At 47.8% G+C, this 25,470-nt stretch overlaps 1 protein-coding gene across 3 annotated transcripts in view; it reads right to left on the bottom strand.

Annotated features, from left to right (window-relative positions):
* The window catches only part of GTF2H2C (GTF2H2 family member C), a 36,947-nt gene extending 33,758 nt beyond the window's left edge, over positions 1 to 3,189 (bottom strand). For 2 of the 3 annotated variants that reach the window (XR_005776982.1, XM_040421481.1), the window contains exons 1-3: positions 889 to 1,161; positions 736 to 813; positions 90 to 126 (exon numbers count right to left, since the gene is read on the bottom strand). Coding sequence is in view for 2 of the 3 variants with exons in the window: in XM_040421481.1 (XP_040277415.1) it covers positions 90 to 126; positions 736 to 813; positions 889 to 1,106 (333 nt within the window). In the remaining variant the exon portion in view is untranslated. Of the gene's footprint in view, positions 1 to 89; positions 127 to 735; positions 814 to 888; positions 1,162 to 3,119 lie in introns of those variants that run through there. The other variant, XM_040421482.1, reaches the window with a different exon arrangement.
* Between the last annotated feature and the right edge of the window lie 22,281 nt (positions 3,190 to 25,470).

The following is a 25,470-nucleotide window of genomic DNA, read 5'->3' on the forward strand; positions in this document are numbered from 1 at the left end:
AGAAATGTAGCTATTATATATACACACACACTGTATATACAGCCCATAATACAAGGTTTACAGTGCAGAAGTCTGGAAACTGTTCTTACCATTCCCAAACGAACTTGTCCATGATGTTCAAAAACTCTGAAAGTGAGACACAAATTTAATATATTCTATATTTAAACTATTTAAAAAAAAAAAAAAAGTAAGATTGCACTGGGTCATACATTATAAAAGCATCCTATAATCTGAAGCAAAGGGAAAACACTGCCTTGTGTCATTTTCACAGACAATGGAGCGTTACTACTTTCCTTGCATCCAATCAGTAAGTTACAAAATGTGTAATGTGGCGCCATCTGCTGTCGGCACTTGTGTCAGACCTGTAATAGCTGGAACTCTGCAAACAGAATCACTGCCTTCCGAGCAGCGGTATAACCGCAGTTATGTCAGGCTATACAGACATTGGGGGTCATTTATCAAACTGGTGTAAAGTAGAACTGGCTTAGTTGCCCATAGCAACCAATCGGATTGCTCTGTTCATTTTGGACAGCTCCTTTGGAAAATGAAAGGAGGAATCCGATTGGTATGGGCAAGTTTGATAAATGTCCCCCATTGTTCGTCAAGAGTCATTAATGGTTTATAAGTTGGGCCTTACTATATTTGTAGTGTAGACCACCCCCCCCCCCCCCCCCCCCATATGGATCGGACAAAAGACAACAACACGAGCATCTGGTCTATGAAAGCGGCCATCACCTCTTCCTTTTATCCTTGAACAGAATCTCATCGATGGTAGACTTCAGCGATCCCGACTCATCCTCTTTGAGAACCTCCCTGAAGTGGACAATTAACGGATTATCACCAAACCGATGAAGAACATAATAAACCATAAGTATGGAAATGTCTTACCATGTTCTCTCGTAGCCGCCTTCCCACCGCTTGGTTCTTTCTGGTTCTTCATCCATTTTTTTTTTTAAATCGACTTCACTAGAATAAGAGTCGAACTTTAGTATTTTCTTATATTTTAGTACAACCTCATTCTTAAAGGGGATGTCCAGCTGCGAGTGACAGCCAATCAGCTGTTCTGTGGCAGCTCCAAAACTACAGAGCTCCGTCCATGGCTCCATTCACTTCAGTGGGTGCTCCTCTGCAGGAATCCACCGCGTGGTCCGCAGCAGAAGCCGCCACAATGGCTACCAGCGGCATCTCTCAACACCGCGCCAAGCAGGGGCATGTTGCGGCCACCGGATGTGCGAATGGCAGCGCTGCCGCCCATTGAAAACAATGGGAGAAGTACTCCATGCAGTACAATACTTGCTGTATTATTTTAGTGTAACCCCCGTTAAAATGAGGTCTTCCCAGAACGTGATACAGGGATTATACTTTACAATGGGCCTCCCTTTACATGTATGCCAAATATGTGTCCTTTTAGCATATACCAGGCCACTATGGGGGTCATTCAGATGACAGCTGGAGTCAAGAGCGCTTCTGGTTCTCAGAGGGAAAACCAGGGGTGGAGGACTCGCCTCTGTGACATCTAAATGCCCAAAAAGAGCAAACGGGGCTGATCTGACTGGACGACCCCTTTAACACACATCCCATACATAGTTCTGGCATACACATGGAGGGCTATCAAGGAGCAGGTGACTGCAGGAACACATAAGGAACACTGTAAGACATAGTTCTGCATAGGAGCTGTAGACATAAAACGGCAGAAGTGTCATTAAGACAGTTAGAATGATTATTTTTATTTTAGATGCACATCTGCAATACCCAGGTCCCAAAGCTCTCTGCGCTTTTATTGTGTTAAAAAAACGTTTTGATCAATATGCAAATTAACCTGATATGTGTCCTGTGTCCGGAGATGAGTCCAGCGGAAAGGAGCCCAGCACCGCCCCGCGTCCTCCGAATCTCCTCCTTGCCGGCTGACGTCACAGAGCTGGAGCGCCGAAATCTCGCGATGCGCGAGCTAGCACATGCGTAGTTCGTTCCCTGTGCTGATGCCAGCACAGGGAATGAACATGATGCCGACACTGCGCATCGCGAGATTTCGGCGCTCCAGCTCTGTGACGTCAGCCAGCAAGGAGGAGATTCGGAGGACGCGGGGCGGTGCTGGGTTCCTTTCCGCTTGACTCATCTCCGGACACAGGACTCATATCAGGTCATTTGCATATGGATCAAAAAAAAATTTTTATACAATAAAAGCACAAAGAGCTATGGGGACTGGGTATTGCAGATGTGCTAGCGGCCATCTAGCAGCCCATGTCCCCAGCTCTATACACAAAATCCTGGTGACAGGTTCCCTTTAAGTGCGAGTAGCTGGAAAAGAGCACTCAGCCATTAAAGGGGCGTCCAGTGACTCTCAGCCCGGGAGCCAAGGGTCAGACCAATCTAAGGCTACTTTCACACCTGCGTTAGGTGCGGATCTGTTTGCATTATGAAGAACAAAGTCAAAACGGGTCCGTCCTGACTTACATTGAAAGTCAATGGGGGACGGATCCGTTTTCAAGTGCACCATATTGTGTCAGTGAAAACGGATCAGCTCCCATTGACTTACATTGTGTGTCAGGACGGATCCGTTTGGCTCCGCATCGCCAGGCGGAATTCAAAACACCAGTGTGAAAGTAGCCTAAGGGCTCATGCACATGACCGTAGGTATTTTGCGGTCTGCAAAACACGGATCCACAAAAAATACTGATGACGTCCGTCTGACATCCGTATTGCATCCGTTGGTTTTTTTTGTAACAATGCCTGTCCTTATCCGCAAAACGGACAAGAATAGGACATGTTCTATTTTTTTGGCGGAACGGCCATACGGACATACGGACATACGGAATGCACACCGACTCATTTCCATTTTTTTGGTGGACCCATTGAAAAATACGCTTTAGCATACGGGCTACAAAAAACAGACACAAAATATGTTCCTGTGCATAAGCCCTAATACTGACGGTCTGTCCTAAGGATGGGCCCTTCATTTTAAAGGGCTGGATAACCCCTTTAAGAAGTGCAGCATCCCTGCAATGTGACATCTGGTCGCTGAGCTCACATACAGTAATGGTGGTCATGGTGTAAAACCTCTTCCTGTACCCACTCCCGTCACCCATGTGCCTGGCATCTACTACAGACCACACACCTACCTTACACACCCGGCGGTACCGCAGCGCTCCTGTCTCTTCCACGTGAGTGCAACCAAACAAACCTCCCCCGGAAACGACTCGGCCGAACAGGAGTTCCGGCTGCACGGCGCGGTCCTCCCTGGTTTTCTACTGTCATCAACGGCAGTCTATCTAAAAGAATAGGACAAAGCCATGAACTAAAGCGTCATTTCGTAGGAAGACTGGAGAGGACAAATGGCGCCGCCCAGTCTCACTTGTATCAGGAGGATATTGCACCTCAGCTTTCTTGAAAATGGATTATGACTAAGGCAGCGATCACATTGCATTTTAGCCGCACACAGTGCTTTTTGTCAGGGTATACAGTCTGAATACTGGGAAATGCTGGTCAGAGATATAGTGCAACAAGTACATTGGGGCTCATTTACAAAGTCCAGCTTTCTTTCCACAGTCTTTCCCCTTGCGCTGTCATAGCGTGCACCTTATTTATGACAAGACGTGCGTCTCATCATAGGCGCATCCTCTGTCATCGCGCTACTAGTAGTTTTACACCAAAAATCCACACCTGTTTAAAGGCGAAAATGTTAGTAAATTTGCTGGGCCGATTTTCCATCCTTTGGCACGTCCCCGTCACTCCTTCGCCTCACCTAAAAGTGGAACGCCACAAAAAAACAATCTTGTCACACAGGTGTAAAACAAAGTCGGAAAAAGGGGGTTTGCCACTTTTTTTTCCTTTACACCTAAAGCAGGAGAAGCGCACTCTTTGAGGCACATTCAGAGTACTTTCATACTTTTCCTTTTCCGCCATAGAGTCCTGTCCTAGGGGCTCTATACCGTAATAGAACTGATCAGTTTTATCCCCATGCATTCAGAATGGAGAGCAATCAGTTCAGGATGTCTTCAGTTCAGTCTTTTTGACTGATCAGGACAAAGATAAAACCGCAGCATGCTACGGTTTTATCTCCGGCCAAAAATCTGAAGACTTGCCTGAATGCCGGCATTTTTTTTCTATAGGAATGTATTAGTGTATTATTCGGAATGCCGGATCCGTCCTTCCGAAAAAAAGTTGAAAAAAAATAAATGCCGGATCCGTTTTTCCAGATGACACCGGAAAGACGGATCCAGCATTTCAATGCATTTTTAAGACTGATCAGGATCCTGATCAGTCTTACTAATGCCATCAGTTGGCATACGTTTTGCCGGCAGACAGTTTCAGCGACGGAACTCCTTGCCGGATCACTCTGCCGCAAGTGTGAAAGTAGCCTAAGCTTCCCCCTTTTTTTTTTGGAGTAAAAAAAAAAGGCGTAATGGCAACATTTTTCTTTAATTTGCGTCTCATTTATTATCCTTTCATAAATCTGTTTTTTCATTTTTGGTTTAAGTCTGACACCTAGTGGTTTCTTGTAAAACAGGTTCATATTCACTAAGACTGGTCTAATTAGTTAGGCATTAAAGTGGTTGTCCGGGTTCAGAGCTGAACCCGGACATACCCTTATTTTCACCCAGGCAGCCCCCCTGAGGCTAGCATCGGGGCATCTCATGCTCCGATGCGCTCCCTTGCCCTGCGCTGGATCGCGCAGGGCACGAGCTCTTTTATTTTCAATAACACACTGCCGGGCGGTAACTTCCGCCCGGCAGTGTGTTCGGTGACGTCACCGACTCTGATGAGCGGGCTTTAGCTCTGCCCTAGCCGTTTTACTGGCTAGGGCAGTGCTAAATCCCGCCCATTAGTGCCGGTGACATCACCGGGGTTCCTGGCAGCCCCATGGAGATCCCCGGTATGTCACTGGACCTCCAAAAAATGCCTTTGCCCTGCGCGATTTAGCGCAGGGCAAAAGAGGGCGTCGGAGCATGAACTGCTCCGATGCTCCTGTCAGGAGGGCTGCCTGGGTGAAAATGAAGGGATGTCCGGGTTCAGCTCTGAACCCGGACAACCCCTTTAAATTATGGCGCAAGTGAGCTGAATTATGGCACACATCTCCATGAAAGTAGTCAAATTGTGGCACAACTCACCACTCAAAGAAGAGACAAAAAAGTACTCCATACTTGGGGTGGAGTAGAAATGAGACTGTTTTTACAACTAAAGTAGACACAAAAAAAGACGCACTTACATAAATAGATCGGAAAATAGGCATAAAAGTAAAAAAACTTCTGAATTAGGGCTCATGCACACGACTGTATTTTTTTTCCATGTTTGTTCCATTTTTTGTTGTCCAACTGTCGAGAACAGGGTAAGACTGCCCGGTCAATAAAGGGACGTGCTGCTTTTTATTGACTAAAATAGTCACAAGTCGCTTAATAAATGACCCCCAGTCAGTGTTTGATCAGTGATTTCCATCAGTGATTGTGAGCCAGAACCAAGAGCGGGTCTAAAACACAGAACAGGTGCACGTTTCCCTTAGCGCTCATGCACACAAACATGCCATGCAAATTGCGGATCTGCAAAGCATGGATGCCACCCGAGTGCGTTCCACAAATTGCAGAACGGAACGGACGGCCCATTATAGAAATGCCTATTATTGTCCGCAAAACAGACAAGAGTAGGACATGATCTATAATTTTTGCAGGGCAACGGATGTGGACTGCACACGGAGTGCTGTCTGCATTTTTTGCGGCTCAGATGTGGAACCAAACCACGTTTGTGTGAATGCGCCCTTATACCTGATCTCTATGGAGGCTTCACTCCCGGTTTTGGCTCACAATCGCTGATGGAAATCACTGACCAAAACACTGGGACACTTTTACTTTTGTGCGACACCATTTTGGCGCATGGAAGGTTTTGCCCTTTGTAGCCAGTTGAGCGTGACAGAGGCAAGGTGGAGGCTGAAACTCTAGCCCCAGCAAATTTACTTACATTTGCGCCTGGAAACAGGTGCAAAGGTTGGCTAAAAACTACACCAGCCAGGTGCTGGAGCGGTTTTTACTCCAGGCGCGCAGCACAGAAGGGAAAACGAAGACCGACTTAAAAAGCCGGTCTTAGTAAATGTGCCCCACTGACTGTGTGAAGGCGGCCTTAAGGGCTCACTCATACGACCGTATGGTCGCCGTGCCTGTGCTGCGAACTGCAATACATGGGCACTAGCCGCGTGGGCTCTGTGCTGTGGTGCAGACCCATTGACTTGAATGGGTCTGCGATCTGCAAGACACAGCAAAAGATAGGATATGTCCTAAATTGTATGCCCATGAGAGAAAGCCCCCGTGGAGGGCTAAAATGCAATGTGGAAGCAGTCTAAGGGCTTATTCACACCTCAGTGAACCATGGACAACACACAGATCCACTGATTGGAGCAGATTTATCAAAGCTGGTGTAAAGGAAAACTGGCTTAGTCGCCTATAGCGACCTTTCATTTTTCAGAGTTCCTGTAGAAAATAAAAGGATCAATCTGATTGGTTGCTATGGGTGACTAAGCCCATTTTCTTTTGTAGATTTCACTTATTCCCATACAATAGATGAAATCTGCATCCAAAACTGCCATAGAATCCCAAGCAATACACACTTATAACACATGCAGATTTTCAAGCTAATTCTACAGCATGTTTTCATGTTGGGTGGTTTCGTACATACAGCATTTTTTATTAAATGCCATAGTGTTTGTGCCAATTTTTCGAGCCAAGGATTCAAAAGAAATGGAAGTATAAAGACAGACTTTTTACAATATGCCGATACTTCTTGCTGCATTCACTTCTGACCTTGTCTCACAGGCTCAATAAAAACCTGCACTTAAAAAACGAAATGTTTTTAGGCCTCAAAACTTGTGCACTGTTTTTTGTAACTGTTTTTAGGTGTTTTTGTCCATATTTAGCACCTGGGATTTTTAAATGTTATTTTTTTGTATGCCTTTTTGCAGAGCAGTTTGGGGGAAAAAACCATTGGGGGGGAAAAAAAAAGAAAAGGCTTGCAAAAAAAAACATTCAAAAAAGCAAGACACTGGTACTTTTGCTTTTTGAGGCAGGACAGAAAAGCAAAAAAATTGATGATTAATGGGACAAAAACGCCAGACAATGAGGGGGGGAAATGCCAGACCCAGAGGATGCTGTGGTATTAAAAAAAAACGCAATTGACCCCAAAAAATTCACCACAAGAGTGAAAAAAAAAAACCTCTACCAAAAAAAAATATTGTGTATTCTGTGCTTAATATTTTCCATAGACTTCCATATAACATCTGGAACTGGGTTTTTTTTGTCTAAAAAAAAGGGCATAATCCCTCAAAAAAAAACTCAGAAATGTAAAAAAAAATTATTGTGTGACACATTTTTGTCCATACCAAAAGTTTTTTTTTTAGTTTTTTTTTGTGCCACCTTCTTTTAATTATTACCTTAATTTAGGATTCATTCCTGGATTTCGCTTTAAAAACTGCATCAAAATCTATGGTCCGCATTTATCAATCCTGTACTCCAGAAAACTGGCTGTAACGGATCTCCTGGCACCCGACTGGGTACCTCCCTTGATGGATGCTCCTAGTGCTTCCCGAGAACTCCAAGCACTCAACTTGACACCATAACCACCACAGACCCCACAAACTGCCGCAGCTTGGTTGGGGTCTCACCGTCCTCCACCCACGCTGGACCCAAGACCGGGCTTCAGCTTCCAGTGGGTGAACCTCTCCTAAATCCAGAGAGCAGGAACCATGAACAAGCTCTTACAAGAGCTTATACTCAAAAGAGTATTGTGATATAGCAATCCCCAAGAGTGTAGTTATCCCATCCCCCAAACATGAGCCAAAACTTCATGAAGGGGTAAAGCAGGTCTCTTTATTGACCACACAAGCATTCACTTATATACACATTTTCCAACAAGGGTACCACCCCGTGGACCTGGTTGGGAACTGAGGACATAACTTAGCAGCCAATCCTTACAGTTTTACAGGATGCCTGTGATACAATTACCAAACATAATGGGCTAACTTAATCACTCACAGGCAGAAAACACACATTTTTCCCCAAAACACCTCAAAACCCCACATATACTCATAATTTATACATCCATGGATAGCTCTGATCTGGGTGAGCAACATATCCAAAAATCACCCAGATCCGAGCAGGGGTTCCCGAATTTGGAAGTCCCATTTGGCCGACCGCAAGCATGGCTTTCCTGCTCAAAACAGTTCCACAGATTTAGGTCTACCTTCTTCTTCAAAGTTAGTATATGGGCCATAATCTTGAGGCAAGAGGCTGGCAAACAGGCCCCTCCAAAACCCAGTGGTGAGGTTATTTTCGCCACACATCTCCCCCTCCCAGGGAAGACTAATCAGATACCTGACCTCACGCCGAACGGTACCTGAGTTAGTCTGGCAGCCCACCCACAACCAAATACTGGACCTGTTGAATTTGGTAGCCTGTCTCTGTCCAGTGAGTCCACCAAGGTTGTGTTGGTAACTGGTACTCCCGCTCTCTGTGTTGCTCCCTGTCTTGGAGAGGAGGTTGCTTTGTGGGCAGGGATCAGCGGTACTCTGCCCTGGTGCCAGCGCATCAGCGAAGCTAGTCTGTGGGGAGTCAGCCTCTGGACAAGAGGGGAGGGCAGAGGCCAACTGTGCTCTGTCCAGATGCCAGCTCTTCTGCTGGGGTAGCCTGTGGGGAGTCAGCCTCTGGACAAGAGGATAGGGGAGGGCAGAGGCCAACTGCGCTCTGACCAGACCAGATGACAGCTCTTCCGCTGGGGTAGCCTGTGGGGAGTCAGCCTCTGGACAAGAGGATAGGGGAGGGCAGAGGTCGACTGCGCTCTGCCCAGATGCCAGCTCTTCCCCTGGGATGGGGTCAGGCAATCCGACCCCTAGGACCTTGTTGCGGATCGGCTGTGGAGAGGAGGGATTGCTTAAATCCCCCTCCTGGCATTCCTGCAGGGTTGGTGGGGGATCTGTACCGGCTGTCCAGCATCCCTGTAGGTCTGTTGCAGAGACTTCGGTCCCATCTGCACCATCGGAGTTAGGGGTGCTGTCCCCCTGTGGTTGGGAGAGAGACCGGTTGTCTCCTCTCCCTTCAAGGTACACTGCTGTTGGGGAGCAGGAACGACTGTCCCTACTTCCTGAAACTCCGGCTGCCGTTGGGGATCTGGGCCGACCGCCCAGCATCCCTGTAGGGCCCGTGGAGAGATCTCGGTCCCATCTCCACTTGCCATATGGGTTACCCCCCAGGACCAGTCTATGAGGTCCCCTACCTCTGTAGCTGGTACTGAAGCAGGGGATACTTCAGTCGGGTCTTCCCAGCTGTAGGGTTGTAGGTCTGGGACTGCCACCCAGCTCTTTTGCAGTGTATATTGGGGCCGAATTGAGCTGAAGAAGTATTGGTAATCCTGCTCCAGCTCCTACTACATTGTTACTAGAGATGCCAGGTCTTGTCTCACCTCTCTCGCTGTAGCCCAATCATGCATAGCCTCCCTTTAGTCATAGATATCCCAGAACCGGGACTCTCCAGCATCTCCGAACTCCGGTTCTGCGAAGGACTCAAACAACAGGCCAGGGCCATCATAATCCTCACCCTCAGGTCTGTCGTGCTCAGCCATCCAGGGGGAGTGCCGTATCACATACCACCAGAGTGCCTGGTAGGCGTTGTCTAGCCAAAGCTCCTTCCATACCAGGCTCTCGAGTTCTGTCACCCACTCATCAAGGGGCTGCTTTCCCAGAAGGGGCATTCGCAGGGCCACTCGCATCCGCAACTACTGCTCCTCACTGGGGAGACTCTCGCCCCGCCGACGCTGTACATCTTACAGGGCCTCGTGCCAGACGCCTTTCCGGACTGCATCCCTCCAGTCCGGGTCATCCTCCTCCTCATAGTGTAACGCTGTCCGAAGACTAGCCGATTCCATCCTGCTGTAGCCAGGGGAGCTGTACCTCAATATACTCCACGAACGGTGTCTCCGAGCTGCTTCTCCTCACACTAGGACGCCATCCCACTGCTGCCACCACTGTAACGGACTGGTTACCTCCGTTGACGGCTGCTCCTAGTGCTTCCCGAGGGCTCCAACCACTCAACTTGACACCATATCCACCACAGACCCCACGAACCGCCGCAGCTTGGTTGGGGTCTCACCGTCCTCCACCCACGCTGGACCCAAGACCGGGTTTCAGCTTCCAGTGGGTGAACCTCTCCTAAATCCAGAGATCAGGAACCATGAACAAGCTCTTACAAGAGCTTATACTCAGGGGAGTGTTGTGATATAGCAATCCCCGTGAGTGTAGTTATCCCATCCCCCAAACATGAGCCAAAACTTCATGAAGGGGTAAAGCAGGTCTCTTTATTGAACACACAAGCATTGACTTATATACACATTTTCCAACAAGGGTACTACCCCCGTGGACCTGGTTGGGAACTGAGGACATAACATAGCAGCCAATCCTTTACAGTTTTACAGTTTAAATACAAAAACTATGCATTCAACAAACACAATGGCATTGTCTGTGACGCAATTAACAAACACAATGGCATTGCCTGTGACGCACTCAATAATAGAATAGGCATTGTCTTTGACGCAATCAACAAAATACAATTACCAAAACACAATGGGCTCTGCCTGTGATACAATTACCAAATATAATGGGCTAACTTAATCACTCACAGGCAGAAAACACACATTTTTCCCCAAAACACAGAAAACACCTCAAAACCCCACATATCCCCATAATTTATACATCCATTGATAGCTCTGATCTGGGTGAACAACTGTCACTGCGGACAGTATCTCAGATATACAGACAACCAAATAAACAAGTGTCTAGGCGAGATGCTGGGGAATGGTCACCTCCTAGCATATCCCTGACTTCTGTCCCTACGCTGCTAAGTCCACATTCAGATCTTGATGGTAGGAATAATGTGTGGGAGAAGGGGCAGAAGACACACAAACAGCCTAGACCGCAAATAACAAAAACAGAAACCAAACTTATCTGAGCTGGAACAGACAATCCTTCCTTCCTTGAATCCAAGGCCAGACTGAATTCTATAACCCGCGCGGCCCTCTGGGAGTGAAGGCAATTTAAGCCAATGACCCCACCCAGAGCACCTGAAGGAAGGCGGATCCAGCATGATTCCAAAACAAAACAAATGGTTAGACACGTGCTGCCAATCTGACAGACCTCCACACACCGTCTGAGCAGTGCATGACAATATCCCCCCTTCTACGTGTGACCTCCGGGCACCCCGAACCAACCTTATCCGGGTGGGCTCTGTGAAAAGACCTAACCAGTCGGCTGGCGCTGACCTCCAGCGCCGGAACCCACATCCTCTCCTCAGGGCCGTATCCCCTCCAGTGTACCAGGTACTGAAGGGAACCCTGAAGAACTCTAGAGTCAAGAATCCTGGAGATCTCAAACTCTAAATTCCCATCGACCAGAACAGGAGGAGGAGGCAATGGCGATGGTTCCACCGGTCTCACATATTTTTTCAATAAAGATCTATGGAACACATCATGGATCCTCCAAGTCTGCGGAAGATCCAGCCGAAACGCTACTGGATTGATCACCGCAGATATTTTGTATGGGCCGATAAATCTTGGGCCCAGTTTCCAAGATGGCACTCTCAATTTAATATTTTTAGTGGACAACCACACCAGATCACCCACACACAGGTCCGGACCAGTCACACGTCTCCTGTCAGCCATTCGCTTATATCTCTCACCCATCGTCTCCAAATTCACTTGTATCCTCCGCCAGATAGAAGATAAGGTAGAAGAAAACCTTTCCTCCTCCGGCATCACAGAGGAACTAGTCCCCGAAAAGGTACCAAACTGAGGATGAAAACCATATGCGCCAAAAAATGGCGACTTACCTGTGGATTCCTGCCTACGGTTATTCAAAGCAAACTCCGCTAGGGGCAGGAATGAGGACCAGTCCTCCTGATTCTCCGCCACTGTCACGGAACCATGAACCAGACGTACAACAAGAGATAAGTGAAAATAAGAAGGCTTTATTGAAAATAAAGCTGTAAAGCAAAAGTCCAAACGGATGGTGAAACCGAGCAGAGTCTTTGCGAAGCCAGAGGTCAGGAACCAGAAGGGTAGTCAGACGAAGCCAGGATCAGGAACCAGCAGGGTAGTCAGACGAAACCAGGATCAGGAACCAGCAGGGTAGTCAGACGAAGCCAGGATCAGGAACCAGAAGCAGCAGCAGTCTTAGAAGCATGTGAACACAAGGGGACCAAGCAAGGAACTGAAGCCACAGACCTCCTATATATATGAGCTAGGCATCCAGCTCCTCCCAGTGGGAAGGAGGAGCCGCAGGGTGGAAGGCTACAAGAAACCCAGAAACCAAGATGGCCGCCAGCACATGTCAAACGAAGGAGAACAGCAGGAAGGTAAGACCATGACAGTACCTCCCCCTCAAGGGCCCCTCCTCCGCGGAGCACAAAACGGTTTCTGAGGGAAGCGTGCGTGGAAGACTCGGAGCAAGGCAGGAGCATGGACATCTGCGGAGGGAACCCAGGAACGCTCCTCTGGACCATAACCACGCCAATGGACCAAAAACTGCAACCGACCGCGGACCAGGCGTGAGTCCAGGATATTGCTCACCTCATATTCCTCACGATTGCCCACTTGGACCGGACGAGGCCGAGGAACCGAGGAAGTGAAACGATTACACACCAGTGGCTTCAACAGGGAGACATGAAACATGTTGGAGATCCGCATGCCAGGAGGAAGCGCAAGGGCATAGGCTAACGGGTTTACCCTGCGAAGCACTCGGAAGGGACCAACAAAGCGAGGCGCCAGCTTGGGAGTGGGCACTCGAAGGTTGAGGTTGCGGGTGGACAACCATACACGGTCTCCGACCTGGTAGGAAGGAGCAGGCGCTCGTCTGCGATCAGCCTGGAGTCTCTGGCGCTGCGCAGAGACCTCAAGGGACTTCTGGATCTGTACCCAAGAAGCACGTAGGACGGAAAGGTGATCCTCCACAGCCGGAATATCCTGGGGAGAGAATACCTCCGGTAACACGGCAGGTTGGAACCCATAATTGGCCATGAAGGGAGACGTCCCAGAGGAAGAGTTCACCGCCGTGTTCCTGGCAAACTCAGCCCAAGGCAGGAGGTCAACCCAATTGTCTTGGTGATCGGAGACATAGCAACGAAGGAATTGCTCCAAGGCCTGATTGGATCGTTCTGCGGCCCCATTGGACTGAGGGTGGTAGGCCGAGGAGAAGGAGAGATGAATCCCCAACTGGGAGCAAAAGGCGCGCCAGAACCTGGACACAAACTGACTCCCCCGATCCGACACAATCTCCTTGGGCAAACCGTGCAACCGGAAGACCTCCCTGGCAAAAATCGTGGCCAACTCTTGTGCAGAGGGTAACTTCTTGAGAGGAACACAGTGGCACATTTTGGAAAACCGATCCACAATCATGAGAATGACCGTATGGCCTCGGGATGCAGGGAGGTCCACAATGAAATCCATCCCCAGGTGTGACCATGGGCGCTCCCCGGTGGCTATGGGTTGCAGAAGGCCCAACGGAAGGTGCCGAGGGGACTTACTCTGGGCACAAACGGAGCATGCCGCTACATATGCGGCGATGTCGGAACGTAGGGAAGGCCACCAGAACAGACGTGAAACAGCCCAGGACAGCTGATTCTTTCCAGGATGCCCCGCGGTCTTGGAGTTATGGTAGGTTCGCAACAACCGAGTGCGCAACTCCTCAGGCACAAAACATCTGCCGTTGGGTCTCCCAGAGGGAGCACCAGATTGAGCCGCCAAAATCTGCTCACCCAGGGGAGAGGTCAGGCTGGTGCGAATGGCGGCCAGGATCTGATTCGGAGGTATGACCGAAGTCGGAATCGACTCCTCCCTGGACAGCTCGGAGTACTGCCGTGATAAGGCATCCGCCCTGATGTTCTTGGAACCGGGTAGGTAGGAGACCATGTAATTAAAACGTGACAAGAACAGAGCCCATCTGGCCTGACGTGGTGTCAATCTCTTGGCCTCAGAAAGGTAGGTCAGATTCTTGTGGTCCGTCAGGATGAGAACCGGAACCACCGAACCCTCGAGCAAGTGCCTCCATTCTTTAAGGGCCTGAACGATGGCCAATAACTCCCTGTCACCAATCTGATAGTTGCACTCCGCGGAAGACAGTTTCCGGGAGTAAAACCCACAGGGAAGCAGAGGACCCTCTGGTGTTCTACGCTGAGACAGAAGGGCGCCTACTCCCGTCTCAGACGCGTCCACCTCGAGGACAAAGGGCAACCCAGGGTTGGGATGCGACAGAATCAGAGCCGACACAAAGGCGGACTTTAGGGCCTCAAAAGCTCGGATGGCCTCGAGCGGCCAGACCTGGGAATTACTGCCCCTCCTGGTCAGATCCGTGAGAGGCTTGGCCAGCATGGAAAAGTCCCTGATGAACTTCCGATTATAATTGGCGAAGCCCAAAAAGCGCTGCAGGGAACGAAGACCACTGGGCTGGGGCCACTGTAAGACAGCCGAAACCTTCTCAGGATCCATGGAGAACCCCTCAGCGGAAATGATGTAACCTAAGAAGGTTACCTGGGATCGGTGAAATTCGCATTTCTCAAGCTTACCGAACAGCTTGTTCTCTCGTAACCGTTGCAACACTCGTCTGACATCCAGAATGTGGGCCTCCATGGATTCAGAATATACCAAGATGTCATCCAAATAGACCACCACACACTGCTGCAACAGGTCACGGAAAACATCGTTTATGAATTCCTGAAAGACTGCGGGCGCATTGCACAACCCAAAGGGCATAACCAAGGATTCATAATGACCGGTCCTGGTGTTAAACGCAGTCTTCCACTCATCGCCCGCCTTGATCCTTACCAGGTTATATGCCGCCCTCAGGTCGAGTTTGGTAAAGACCGTGGCCCCTTTAAGGCGATCGAACAGCTCGGAAATCAAGGGTATCGGGTAAGCGTTCTTGATCGTGATGCGATTGAGACCCCTGTAATCGATGCAAGGCCTCAACTCACCGCCCTTCTTTTTCACAAAGAAAAATCCAGCCCCTGCCGGGGACGAAGATTTGCGAATGTGTCCGCGTGAAAGCGCCTCCCTCACGTACTCCTCCATGGCCTCATTCTCCGCTACCGACAGTGGATAGACTTTGCCACGAGGAGGAACGGCACCAGATTGTAACTCTATGGCACAATCGTATGGGCGGTGCGGAGGTAGGGCAACCGCGCGCACCTTATCGAATACATCCCGGTACTCCTCGTATTCAGGAGGCAACAGAGAGTCCGAGGAAGTACACAGCAACTTGACAGACCCATGGATGCAACTAGCCCCACACTGCGGTGACCACGAGAGGATCTCGACCGATCTCCAATCGAAAGTCGGATTATGCTTCTGGAGCCAGGGGTACCCCAAGACCACCGAGTAGTGTGGAGACGAAATAACCTGGAGGCAGACCGACTCTCTGTGAACGGCACCAATGGCTATCCCCACTGGAAGGGTCTCATGAGTCACGTGTGGCGGCAGAAGGGGTCTGCCGTCTATCGCCTCAAGAGCCAGTGGGGAACCTCGAGCCTGCAGAGGAATGGAATTGGCGGCAGCGAACACACTATCAATGAACAAACCACCAGCACCAGAGTCCACCAACGCCTGGGTCGTCACCGAGCCCCCGACCCAGGAGAGGACAACAGTGATCAGTGGTTTGTCAACACGGGAAACCGGGGACGAGGAGACTCCACCCAAGATCTGCCCCCGACAGGATCTCAGGTACGAGCGTTTTCCCGGACGGTTCGGACATGCCAACCGAAAATGCCCACCGAGACCACAGTACATGCATCGGCCCTCGCGTCTCCGGAGTGCCCTCTCCCCCTCGGACAGGCGAGCAAACCCCAGCTGCATGGGTTCACCCCCAGACAAGTCATCCCCAGGAGGCGTGGGAGGAGAGGGAGGCACGGGTGGGACAGCAAACGTAGGCACCAATCTGTTAGAAGACCTCCGCAGGTTCTCCTTAAAGGAAGGTCTCTCCCTGAGTCTGGTGTCAATCAAAATCAGGAAAGAAATAAGAGACTCGAGCTCAACTGGTAGGTCCTTAGCTGCAACCTCATCCTTCAAGGCATCCGAGAGACCATGAGAGAAAGCAGCGACCAGAGCCTCATTATTCCAGCCCACCTCTGCTGCCAGGGTACGAAACTCAATGGCGTATTCAGCTACGGATCGTGAACCCTGTCTGATGGACATAAGGAGCTTCGCAGCAGAGGCAGCACGAGCCGGCACATCGAATACCTTCCGAAGAGAAGCAACAAAACCGGAAAACTCGGCAACCACCGGATTGTTGTTCTCCCATAAAGGGCTGGCCCAGGCCAAGGCCTTGTCCGAGAGCAGCGAGATCAAGAAGCCCACCTTTGATCTCTCAGTAGGAAAGGCATGTGGCAGCAACTCGAAATAAATGCCCACCTGGTTAAGGAAACCTCGGCACTGAGTTGGCTCTCCCCCAAAGCGCTGTGGAAGAGGGGCAGAACCGGTCATACCCCGAAACACCGCAGGCGCAACAACAGGTGTCGGGGTAGACTCTGGCGCAACAACCGGAGCGGCAGTAGGAGCGAGCCCAGGAGCGACAACCGACCCATCGGCAACGGGAGCGAAATGAGCCGTGCGTTCAAGCAGGGTTTGCAACGCCACAGCGAACCGACCCAACAGGTGATCCTGCTGATCAAGTCTGGCAACCAGCGTGGGTAGCGAGGATGGCCCTGTACCGTCAGAATTCATGGCTTGGTCCTAATGTCACGGAACCATGAACCAGACGTACAACAAGAGATAAGTGAAAATAAGAAGGCTTTATTGAAAATAAAGCTGTAAAGCAAAAGTCCAAACGGATGGTGAAACCGAGCAGAGTCTTTGCGAAGCCAGAGGTCAGGAACCAGAAGGGTAGTCAGACGAAGCCAGGATCAGGAACCAGCAGGGTAGTCAGACGAAGCCAGGATCAGGAACCAGCAGGGTAGTCAGACGAAGCCAGGATCAGGAACCAGAAGCAGCAGCAGTCTTAGAAGCATGTGAACACAAGGGGACCAAGCAAGGAACTGAAGCCACAGACCTCCTATATATATGAGCTAGGCATCCAGCTCCTCCCAGTGGGAAGGAGGAGCCGCAGGGTGGAAGGCTACAAGAAACCCAGAAACCAAGATGGCCGCCAGCACATGTCAAACGAAGGAGAACAGCAGGAAGGTAAGACCATGACAGCCACAAAGCACCTCAAGTAGGTCTCCAGGTTCTGATTAGTAGTTTGACTGCGGATGGAAAGCCGAAGAGAATGAAAGTTAAATGCCAAGCCGAGAGCAGAACGCCCTCCAGAACCTGGAGACAAACTGCGTGCCCCTATTAGAAACCACATCCGAAGGAATACCAAGCAATTTCACGATATTATCAACAAAAAATTGCGCAAGAGTCTTGGCATTAGGCAGACTAGTTAACGATATAAAATGAGTCATCTTGCTAAAACAGTCAACTACCACCAAAATTACTGTTTTCCCCGAGGAACTCGATAGATCCGTAATAAAGTCCATGGACAAGTGCGTCCAAGGACGAGACGGAATAGATAAAGGAAGGAGTGAACCAGCCGGTTGAGTATGAGCAACCTTAGATCGTGCACAGGTCTCACAAGCTGCCACGTAATCCTCAATGCTCCTACGTAACCCGGGCCACCAGAACCTCCGGGACACAAGGTCACAGGTGGACTTACCACCAGGATGTCCGGCAAGGACAGTATCGTGATGTTCCTTGAAAACCTTGTATCGCAGTTCTTCGGGAACAAACAACCTCCCTGGGGGACAAGGACCAGGAGCCCCCTCCTGAGCTCCCAACACCTCCATCTCCAATTCGGGATACAGAGCTGAAACCACAACCCCGTCAGCCAAAATCGGAGCAGGATCCTCTGAATCACCTCCCCCAGGAAAACTGCGAGACAATGCATCTGCCTTGATGTTTTTGACCCCCGGACGAAAAGTAACAACAAAATTGAACCTGGTAAAAAACAGTGACCATCTGGCCTGCCTAGGATTCAGACGCTTGGCAGATTGCAGGTAAGCCAAATTCTTATGATCCGTATAAACAGTAACAGGGTGAGAAGCCCCCTCCAACCAGTGACGCCATTCCTCAAAGGCCAACTTTATAGCCAGCAACTCTCTATCTCCCACATCATAGTTCCTCTCGGCGACCGAGAGCTTCTTAGAAAAAAAAGCACACAGGACCCACTTGCCAGGAGAAGAACCCTGCGACAGCACCGCTCCCACCCCCACCTCTGATGCATCCACCTCCACCACGAATGGCTGAGACACATCGGGCTGCACCAGAATGGGAGCAGACGCAAAACACTCCTTAATAGTCGAAAAGGCCTGTAATGCCTCCTCCGACCAAACAGAGACGTCAGTGGCCTTCTTTGTCATATCAGTCAGAGGTTTAACAATGGTGGAATAGTTCAGAATAAATTTTCTATAATAGTTAGTAAACCCCAAAAACCGCATCAAAGCTTTCTGATTTTCTGGTCGGTCCCATTCCATACGGAAACCAGAGTCGGAAAGCAGATATCCCAAAAACGGAAGCTCCTGCACCAAAAACACACATTTTTCCAATTTGGCATATAATTTATTCTCCTGAAGGATCGGCAAAACCTGTCTCACATGATCCTGATGGGTCTTCAGATCAGGAGAGTAAATTAAAATGTCATCTAAGTAAACTACCACAAACCTCCCCACCAAGTGATGAAAAATGTCATTGACGAATCTCTGAAATACCGCTGGCGTGTTCGTCAACCCAAAAGGCATAACCAGATTCTCAAAATGACCCTCGTGCGTATTGAAGGCTGTCTTCCACTCATCCCCTTCCTTGATTCTGATCAGATTGTAGGCCCCTCTCAAATCCAACTTGGAGAACACCCTGGCACCAACAATCTGAACAAAAAGGTCGGAGATCAAAGGAAGGGGATACAGATCCCGGACCGTAATACGGTTCAATTCCCGAAAATCCAAACACGGTCTCAGTGATCCATCCTTTTTCTTAACAAAGAAATAACCTACTGCCACCGGAGACTTCGATGGCCTAATATGACCTTTTGCCAAACTCTCGGCGATATACTTTCGCATGACCTCTCTTTCAGGTTGGGAAAGATTGTAAAGGCGAGACTTTGGCAACTTAGCTCCTGGGATGAGATTAACAGGACAATCATAGTCACGATGAGGGGGCAATTCCTGAGTCCCACCCTCCGAAAAGACATCCGCAAAGTCTGAGAGATATTGAGGTAGAACCGCAGTGGACACCCCAGAGATAGATGTGCCAAGACAATTCTCCGAACAAAACTCTCCCCAACCAATAATTTGTCTTGCCTGCCAATCAATAATTGGATTATGTTTTGTCAACCACGGTAAACCTAGGACTATAGGAGCAGGCAAATTCCTCATGACAAAACAAGAAATAAGCTCTACATGTGAATCACCCAACCTCAACTGAATACCATGTGCAATATGAGTGAGACTCCTTTGGGAAAGAGGCGAAGAATCTATTGCAAACACCGGAATCTCCCTTTCTAAAGTGCACGTACTTAGACCCAGATTTTGAAGGAAAAGAAAGTCAATAAGGTTTAGCCCAGCACCACAGTCAATGAATACCTCAACAAAAAAATTTCTTGAGTCTAGCGCCACCATAGCTGGAAGGAGAAAACAAGAATTACAGGGAGCTTGCATATTTGCTTGTTCCACTACTCCATTCACGCTACCAAGAGTCAGGACTTTTTTTTTTCTTTCATATCATCACGCGGTTTAACCACCTCCGGACCGCCTAACGCAGGATCGCGTTCCGGAGGTGGCAGCCCTGCGCAGAGTCACGCATATATGCGTCATCTCGCGATGGGCGAGATTTCCTGTGAACGCGCGCACACAGGCGCGCGCGCTCACAGGAACGGAAGGTAAGAGAGTTGATCTCCAGCCTGCCAGCGGCGATCGTTCGCTGGCAGGCTGGAGATGTGTTTTTTTTAACCCCTAACAGGTATATTAGACGCTGTTTTGATAACAGCGTCTAATATACCTGCTACCTGGTCCTCTGGTGGTCCCCTTTGTTTGGATCGACCACCAGAGGACACAGGTAGCTCAGTAAAGTCCCACCAAGCACCACTACACTACACTACACCCCCCCCCCGTCACTTATTAACCCCTTATTAGCCCCTGATCACCCCTGATCACCCCATATAGACTCCCTGATCACCCCCCTGTCATTGATCACCCCCCTGTCATTGATTACCCCCCTGTAAAGCTCCATTCAGATGTCCGCATGATTTTTACGGATCCACTGATAGATGGATCGGATCCGCAAAACGCATCCGGACGTCTGAATGAAGCCTTACAGGGGCGTGATCAATGACTGTGGTTATCACCCCATATAGACTCCCTGATCACCCCCCCTGTCATTGATTACACCCCTGTCATTGATCAACCCCCTGTAAAGCTCCATTCAGATGTCCGCATGATTTTTACGGATGCACTGATAGATGGATCCGATCCGCAAAACGCATCCGGACGTCTGAATGAAGCCTTACAGGGGCGTGATCAATGACTGTGGTGATCACCCCATATAGACTCCCTGATCACCCCCCTGTAAAGCTCCATTCAGATGTCCGCATGATTTTTACGGATGCACTGATAGATGGATCCGATCCGCAAAACGCATCCGGACGTCTGAATGAAGCCTTACAGGGGAGTGATCAATGACTGTGGTGATCACCCCATATAGACTCCCTGATCACCCCCCTGTCATTGATTACCCCCCTGTAAAGCTCCATTCAGATGTCCGCATGATTTTTACGGATGCACTGATAGATGGATCGGATCCGCAAAACGCATCCGGACGTCTGAATGAAGCCTTACAGGGGCGTGATCAATGACTGTGGTGATCACCCCATATAGACTCCCTGATCACCCCCCTGTCATTGATCAACCCCCCTGTCATTGATCACCCCCCCTGTCATTGATCACCCCCCTGTCATTGATCACCCCCCTGTCATTGATCACCCCTCTGTAAGGCTCCATTCAGATATTTTTTTGGCCCAAGTTAGCAGAATTTATTTTTTTTTTCTTACAAAGTCTCATATTCCACTAACTTGTGTCAAAAAATAAAATCTCACATGAACTCACCATACCCCTCACGGAATCCAAATGCGTAAAATTTTTTAGACATTTATATTCCAGACTTCTTCTCACGCTTTAGGGCCCCTAGAATGCCAGGGCAGTATAAATACCCCACATGTGACCCCATTTCGGAAAGAAGACACCCCCAGGTATTCCGTGAGGGGCATATTGAGTCCATGAAAGATTGAAATTTTTGTCCCAAGTTAGCGGAACGGGAGACTTTGTGAGAAAAAAATTAAAAATATCAATTTCCGCTAACTTGTGCCAAAAAAAAAAAATTTCTATGAACTCGCCATGCCCCTCATTGAATACCTTGGGGTGTCTTCTTTCCAAAATGGGGTCACATGTGGGGTATTTATACTGCTCTGGCATTCTAGGGGCCCCAAAGCGTGAGAAGAAGTCTGGTATCCAAATGTCTAAAAATGCCCTCCTAAAAGGAATTTGGGCACCTTTGCGCATCTAGGCTGCAAAAAAGTGTCACACATCTGGTATCGCCGTACTCAGGAGAAGTTGGGGAATGTGTTTTGGGGTGTCATTTTACATATACCCATGCTGGGTGAGAGAAATATCTTGGTCAAATGCCAACTTTGTATAAAAAAATGGGAAAAGTTGTCTTTTGCCAAGATATTTCTCTCACCCAGCATGGGTATATGTAAAATGACACCCCAAAACACATTCCCCAACTTCTCCTGAATACGGCGATACCACATGTGTGACACTTTTTTGCAGCCTAGGTGGGCAAAGGGGCCCATATTCCAAAGAGCACCTTTAGGATTTCACAGGTCATTTACCTACTTACCACACATTAGGGCCCCTGGAAAATGCCAGGGCAGTATAACTACCCCACAAGTGACCCCATTTTGGAAAGAAGACACCCCAAGGTATTCCGTGAGGGGCATGGCGAGTTCCTAGAATTTTTTATTTTTTGTCACAAGTTAGTGGAAAATGATGATTTTTTTTTTTTTTTTTTTCATACAAAGTCTCATATTCCACTAACTTGTGACAAAAAATAAAAAGTTCCATGAACTCACTATGCCCATCAGCGAATACCTTGGGGTCTCTTCTTTCCAAAATGGGGTCACTTGTGGGGTAGTTATACTGCCCTGGCATTCTAGGGGCCCAAATGTGTGGTAAGGAGTTTGAAATCAAATTCTGTAAAAAATGACCTGTGAAATCCGAAAGGTGCTCTTTTGAATATGGGCCCCTTTGCCCACCTAGGCTGCAAAAAAGTGTCACACATCTGGTATCTCCGTAATCGGGAGAAGTTGGGGAATGTGTTTTGGGGTGTCATTTTACATATACCCATGCTGGGTGAGAGAAATATCTTGGCAAAAGACAACTTTTCCCATTTTTTTATACAAAGTTGGCATTTGACCAAGATATTTATCTCACCCAGCATGGGTATATGTAAAAAGACACCCCAAAACACATTCCTCAACTTCTCCTGAATACAGAGATACCAGATGTGTGACACTTTTTTGCAGCCTAGGTGGGCAAAGGGGCCCACATTCCAAAGAGCACCTTTCGGATTTCACAGGTCATTTACCTACTTACCACACATTTGGGCCCCTAGAATGCCAGGGCAGTATAACTACCCCACAAGTGACCCCATTTTGGAAAGAAGAGACCCCAAGGTATTCGCTGATGGGCATAGTGAGTTCATGGAAGTTTTTATTTTTTGTCACAAGTTTGTGGAATATGAGACTTTGTATGAAAAAAAAAAATAAAAAAAAAAATCATCATTTTCCACTAACTTGTGACAAAAAATAAAAAATTCTAGGAACTCGCCATGCCCCTCACGGAATACCTTGGGGTGTCTTCTTTCCAAAATGGGGTCACTTGTGGGGTAGTTATACTGCCCTGGTATTCTAGGGGCCCAAATGTGTGGTAAGGAGTTTGAAATCAAATTCAGGAAAAAATGAGGAGTGAAATCCGAAAGGTGCTCTTTGGAATATGGGCCCCTTTGCCCACCTAGGCTGCAAAAAAGTGTCACACATCTGGTATCCCCGTACTCAGGAGAAGTTGAGGAATGTGTTTTGGGGTGTCTTTTTACATATACCCATGCTGGGTGAGATAAATATCTTGGTCAAATGACAACTTTGTATAAAAAAATGGGAAAAGTTGTCTTTTGCCAAGATATTTCTCTCACCCAGCATGGGTATATATAAAATGACACCCCAAAACACATTCCCCACCTTCTCCTGAGTACGGAGATACCAGATGTGTGACACTTTTTTGCAGCCTAGGTGGGCAAAGGGGCCCATATTCCAAAGAGCACCTTTCGGATTTCACTGGTCATTTTTTACAGAATTTGATTTCAAACTCCTTACCACACATTTGGGCCCCTAGAATGCCAGGGCAGTATAACTTCCCCACAAGTGACCCCATTTTGGAAAGAAGAGACCCCAAGGTATTCGCTGATGGGCATAGTGAGTTCATAGAACTTTTTATTTTTTGTCACAAGTTAGTGGAATATGAGACTTTGTAAGAAAAAAAAAAAAAAAAAAAAAAATCATAATTTTCCGCTAACTTGTGACAAAAAATAAAAAGTTCTATGAACTCACTATGCCCATCAGTGAATACCTTAGTGTGTGTACTTTCAGAAATGGGGTCATTTGTGGGGTGTTTGTACTGTCTGGGCATTATAGAACCTCAGGAAACATGACAGGTGCTCAGAAAGTCAGAGCTGCTTCAAAAAGCGGAAATTCACATTTTTGTACCATAGTTTGTAAACGCTATAACTTTTACCCAAACCATTTTTTTTTTACCCAAACATTTTTTTTTTATCAAAGACATGTAGAACTATAAATTTAGAGCAAAATTTCTATATGGATGTCGTTTTTTTTTGCAAAATTTTACAACTGAAAGTGAAAAATGTCATTTTTTTGCAAAAAAAATCGTTAAATTTCGATTAATAACAAAAAAAGTAAAAATGTCAGCAGCAATGAAATACCACCAAATGAAAGCTCTATTAGTGAGAAGAAAAGGAGGTAAAATTCATTTGGGTGGTAAGTTGCATGACCGAGCAATAAATGGTGAAAGTAGTGTAGGTCAGAAGTGTAAAAAGTGGCCTGGTCTTTCAGGGTGTTTAAGCACTGGGGGCTGAGGTGGTTAACAAAAGGACAAGCAAAAACAAAATGGTCACTTTTACCACAGTAGTAACATAATTTATGTAATCTCCTAAAGTTTCTCCTACCAGAACGAAAAGATATCTAACCCAACTGCATGGGTTCCTCCCCTACCCCAGAGTTATAAGTAATATCACCCTGGGCAGCAGGTGAGACAAAACCACACGCAGAAGGGATCCCTTGCACGGAGGGACCCTTACACCTCTCTCTGATACGTCTATCCAACTGTATAGCCAAAGACATAGCATTCTCTAGAGCAGGGGTGCACAACCTGCGGCCCGCGGGCCGCATGCGGCCCCCAGAGCCATGGTTTGCGGCCCCCGCCCTGCAGGGCAGAAACACAGCTGATCCTGCAATCAGCTGTGTTTCTGCACAGAGCGCCGCACAGCAGATGGATCACAGTTTTTGCACTGTAGCAGGAGCGAAAAGGGTCCCCGGCTATTAGTGAGAGCGGGAAGCCGAGGAGAAGACAGAAGCGCTTTATTAGCGCTTCTGCCTTCTCCTCTATGAGCGCTCTCAGTGTGGACCCGGCGATCACGTGATCGCTGGGTGTCTCGGGAACAGAGGAGCGCTGCCCTGGTACAAAGCCTCCGCAGCAGGCTGGTTTCCCTGTAACTGGGGCTCCTTTGGATGCTCCAGTTACAGCGAAATAGTACAAAAAAAAGTCACTTATTGTCTCCCAAAGGTCTTTCAGTGACCTCTTGGGGACAAATTGTGGTAAAAATATATTTAAAAACAGCTACAATGATTTTAAAAAAAAATTAAAACTAAATAAAAAATATAATAAAATATAAATAAAAGAAAAGAGAAATAAAATATGTGGCACAAAAAAATAGAAAATTATTTAAAAAATAAATAAATAAAATACAATAGAAAGGAAAAAGTGCTTAATAAAAGAGTGTTTACTGTCCCACAACAGTCTTTTTATGACCCCTTGGAGGACATATTATGTGGCAAAAATATATTTTAAAAAAAATTATAGAAAATAAAAAAATAAAAAATATTACAATAAAATATTAACACATTTCAAATAGAAGTAAAAAATTAAAAGGAAAAAGTGCAAAATTTAAAAAAGTGACAGTGTCCCCCAAGGTCTTTTTATGACCTCTTGGGGGACATATTATGTAGCAGAAATATATTAAGTAAAAAAAAAAATATAATACATAAAAGAAAATACACCTACACCAATCAAAACTGTCACCATT

The sequence above is a fragment of the Bufo bufo genome, chromosome 2 (assembly GCF_905171765.1).
Source record: "Bufo bufo chromosome 2, aBufBuf1.1, whole genome shotgun sequence".
NCBI classification, from domain to species: Eukaryota; Metazoa; Chordata; class Amphibia; order Anura; family Bufonidae; genus Bufo; species Bufo bufo.